At 35.4% G+C, this 3,891-nt stretch overlaps 1 protein-coding gene across 8 annotated transcripts in view; it reads left to right on the top strand.

Annotated features, from left to right (window-relative positions):
• LOC106878206 (uncharacterized protein KIAA0825) overlaps nucleotides 1-3,891 on the top strand; it is a 176,526-nt gene that overhangs the window by 124,097 nt on the left and 48,538 nt on the right. For all 8 annotated transcript variants that reach the window (XM_052970496.1, XM_052970494.1, XM_052970492.1 and 5 more), the window contains 2 exons: nucleotides 1,760-1,992; nucleotides 3,327-3,470. In XM_052970496.1, the coding sequence (XP_052826456.1) occupies nucleotides 1,760-1,992; nucleotides 3,327-3,470 (377 nt within the window). The remainder of the gene's footprint in view (nucleotides 1-1,759; nucleotides 1,993-3,326; nucleotides 3,471-3,891) is intronic.

Below are 3,891 nucleotides of genomic sequence, written 5' to 3'. Positions count from 1 at the left end.
ACACACACACACACACACACACACACACACATATGACGGGCTTCTTTCAGTTTCTGTCTACCAAATCCACTCACAGCTTTGGTCGGCACGAGGCTATAGTAGAAGACACTTGCCCAAGGTGCCACGCAGTGGGACTGAACCCAGAACTATGTGGGTGGTAAGCAAGCTACTTACCATACAGCCACTCCTGCGCCTAATTGAAAATGTGAATAAATAAGCAATACATTTGAGAGAGAAACCTTAATGCTAAAGTGTTGAACAACAATAATGACTATAAAGATTTTTAATATATCAACTGGTATTATGTTAAAAGTTTATAGCAGTCATGGGCAAACTGCAGCCTTTGAGCCATATGTGGTTCGCAGGACAGTGGCACACCTAACACAAAATTACCTTGAATGTTTTGTATTGTGGCTCATGTTCGGTAAGTTCACCGTTATCAATTTACCATTTTTCTTTCAATAAAATAGTTTTTAACTATTACTAGTGAGATATTACGGATATATTTTCTTGGTAAACTTTCCTCACAGTGAACTTCCTTCATGGTGAATTGATGGTGGTGAATTTTCTCTGTGGTGAATTGATGGCAGTAAATTTACCTGTAATCATTGTGGCCCACCTGATGACAAGCCATGTATAGTATGGATGTTTATTTGTTGACCCTTTTGTTACCATTTTTCTGTTGAAATACATTACCTTTCTTTCAATTAATTTTGGAAGCAACAAAGAATTCAGTAAAATATTTTTGTCATTATTAAGTTGGTGATTAGAACATAAATTAATATGAAATTTTGATGGAAGATTTTAGATTAGATGATTTTAAGTCTTTTGTTACTCTATTTCTGATGAAGGACATTACTTTTGTTAAGATAATTTTGTCATTATTATATTGGGATTTGGAACATAAATTAACATGGAATTTTGATGGAAGGTTTTAATTTAGGTCACTTAAAAACATAAAGTCTGTCATGCAACCAGGGACAGTCTTGGATGTGTTGGTATCATCATCATCATCATCATCATCATCATTTACTCTACACTTTTCCATGCTTGCCTGGGTCAGACAGAATTTGAGGCATATTTTCTATGGTTGGACACCCTTCCTGTCACCAATCCTAATCTATTTCCAAGTAAGGTAAATATTTCCTCATGGCCAGGCATGTTTTCCATGGGAGACTGGAGACAAACAACACTTGTTTACAACCATCGTTTTCATGCCATGACTTGCCCAGGGCTATAGTAAAAGACAGTTGCCCTAGATGCTGCATAGTGGGACTGAATCAGTGACCACATGATTGGGAAGCAAGCTTCTTAACCACACAGCTACACTTACACCTTTGAAAGAGTTAAATGAGTTTTGTTCACTTGAGTGTAGACATTCCATTAATTGAACAAAATGCTGCATCTGTTAAAGTTTGAACCAAAAGCTATGGTTTTGAATCATGATTGAAGAGAGATCCTTTGTCTTTCTCTAGATAAACTTTTTTATTATGAAAATTTATAACATAATGGCCCCTGGGATGCCGAACCACTTGGTTTTAGGTTCTGTCCCATTGCATGGTACTTTGGGCAAGTGGTTTCTACTATAATCTCTCAATTACTTTCATCTGATTCTTGCAAGTATGGAAAAGTGGATGCTGAAATGATGACGACGACGATGATGATGATGATGATGATGATGTCATGTGTGTGTCCCTGTGGGTAAATACATTGAAGTGGTACGCCAATGTTACCAAGATGACTATTTAATTTTTTTCAGTTGTTGAGAAATCCAAACTGGAAGAAAAACCTGTTTGGGAATGGAAGCTAGTTTTTAAACTGATTAGTCCTGATTTAGTGCAATGTGTTGAGCAAGTGGTATGGTCAAATGCTAGCTCTAGCCTTGAGAAAGAACAGAAAGACTGGGAGATTGCTTACTCAATGGAAGTTGTCCAACTACCTCATGATGTCTTGGCTGGATGCATTGATCACTATCCTAGAGTCGTATCGAAAGTAAGTGAGATTTTAAACGTCATTATTTTTATCTTTGGTTAATTTTTCCTTCTCCCTTTTAACCCTTTTTACATTTAAATTGACCAAGATGAGGCTCAAGTCAGATCTCCCCCACTACTTCAGGTCATGATCAGAGATGCACATATTGTCAGCCACTAAGGGACATGCTCAAGTGGTTAAGGTCAAGCAATTGACAAGCAAATCTGTCATTGAACAGCATATTTGCTATAACGATATTTCTGCTTCAGCAACTCAGTACTGAATCTGTTTGAAATGTAATGGAAAAGAAGTTAATTTCAAAACATTGATGTCCAGATCACAAAAGCAAAGCTGGAAGAGAATAGTTGTCATTTCCTTTGATTTCTTGATAGAAACAAATAGGAAATAACACTGACTGGCCAATGACAAAAAAAAAAAAAAAATTATATGGAGTGTTATTTTTATCCCCATAATATTTTATGCAATGAATATTTTCAACAAAGCATAAAGATTATATTATATTTTACTTTTGCTTTTTTCGTGAGGACTTTTAGGTGCTGCTTTGAGATTAATAATCTGAACAGAACTAGGCCAACCACACACTGTCAATCTAAAAAATCATGTTATTGAAATATCAAAGCTATGAGATAATGCATAATTAATTCAAAACAATGTGAATAAATAAGCTTTACATTTGATAGAGTAATCTGAATGCTAAAGGTTTCAACACTACTGTATAAAATATGAAAATGTGTTCTCACATAAATGTATAGCTGTGGCAGAAAAATCACCCATATATTTCATGGCTAGTGAATTTAGACAGATGATAATGTTGTCTTCATGTAGCTAAAGTTTTTCCATTTTTTTTTTCTGTTACCATCATTGTTTGAACTGTTGAACACCATATGTTTGCTGTTGTAAAATGAAAAATGGTGAATCTGGGATGTTTTTTTTTTTGCCATACCTGTATTTGGTATTTAAATCCATTTTTCCATGGATTGGTGAAAAAAAAAAATTTTTTTTGCTCCCTTTTTTCTGAAATAGTTGCTTTAACAGATGGTTCATTGTTAACTATTCAACTATAAACTAGGTCAGTGGGGGTGGGGGAGGAATTTAGTCTTCAATCATCCAAAATTAAATTTTTTTATAGTTAACTACTCATGAGAGAAGAATAAGAAAGATATGAGAAATAGTCGTGAATTAGACTTGTGTATTTTGGGAGTTTCACAGATGAAGAATGATGTGAATGAAGATAATTATCATCATCATCACTATCATCATCATCTGCATTAACTTTCATTTAGAAATCTCCATGTTGCTTCCTTCTATGTTTTGTTTCCTTTTTATGTTTCCAGTGTGTTTATGAAGTGATTGAAGATTTGTACATGTTGCTGCCATTTGCCAAAGCTGGTAATGGTGGAATATTACATCCAGTTAAATCAGCATTTGTCCATTCTGCCAACCAACTCTTCAGCAATATCCATGGTCATTATCTTGCAGTGAGTTATCCCTTTTTGATTCTTCTTTTCTCTGTTATCCGATGTTTTAGATCAGTGCTTCCCAACCATTTTTTTGCCCCTATGGACCCTTTTGATTTCTATTTTACTCTACTGGACCCTAATAAACATTTGATGCTTAAAAAAGTCCCATTATATTTTTATAGTTAGATGCTATTAGGAATTGTATTAAAAAATTGTTAAAATATTTTGTCTTGGAGTCATCATCATCATCATCATCGTTTAATGTCCGCTTTCCATGCTAGCATGGGTTGGACGCTTTGACTGAGGACTGGTGAAACCGGATGGCAACACCAGGCTCCAATCTAATTTGGCAGAGTTTCTACAGCTGGATGCCCTTCCTAACGCCAACCACTCAGAGAGTGTAGTGGGTGCTTTTACGTGTCACCCGCACGAAAACGGC

This window comes from Octopus bimaculoides, chromosome 9, assembly GCF_001194135.2.
Source record: "Octopus bimaculoides isolate UCB-OBI-ISO-001 chromosome 9, ASM119413v2, whole genome shotgun sequence".
In the NCBI taxonomy this organism is placed as follows: domain Eukaryota; kingdom Metazoa; phylum Mollusca; class Cephalopoda; order Octopoda; family Octopodidae; genus Octopus; species Octopus bimaculoides.
Note: the sequence above shows the minus strand (reverse complement) of the source record. Positions and strands in the feature narration are given on the sequence as shown.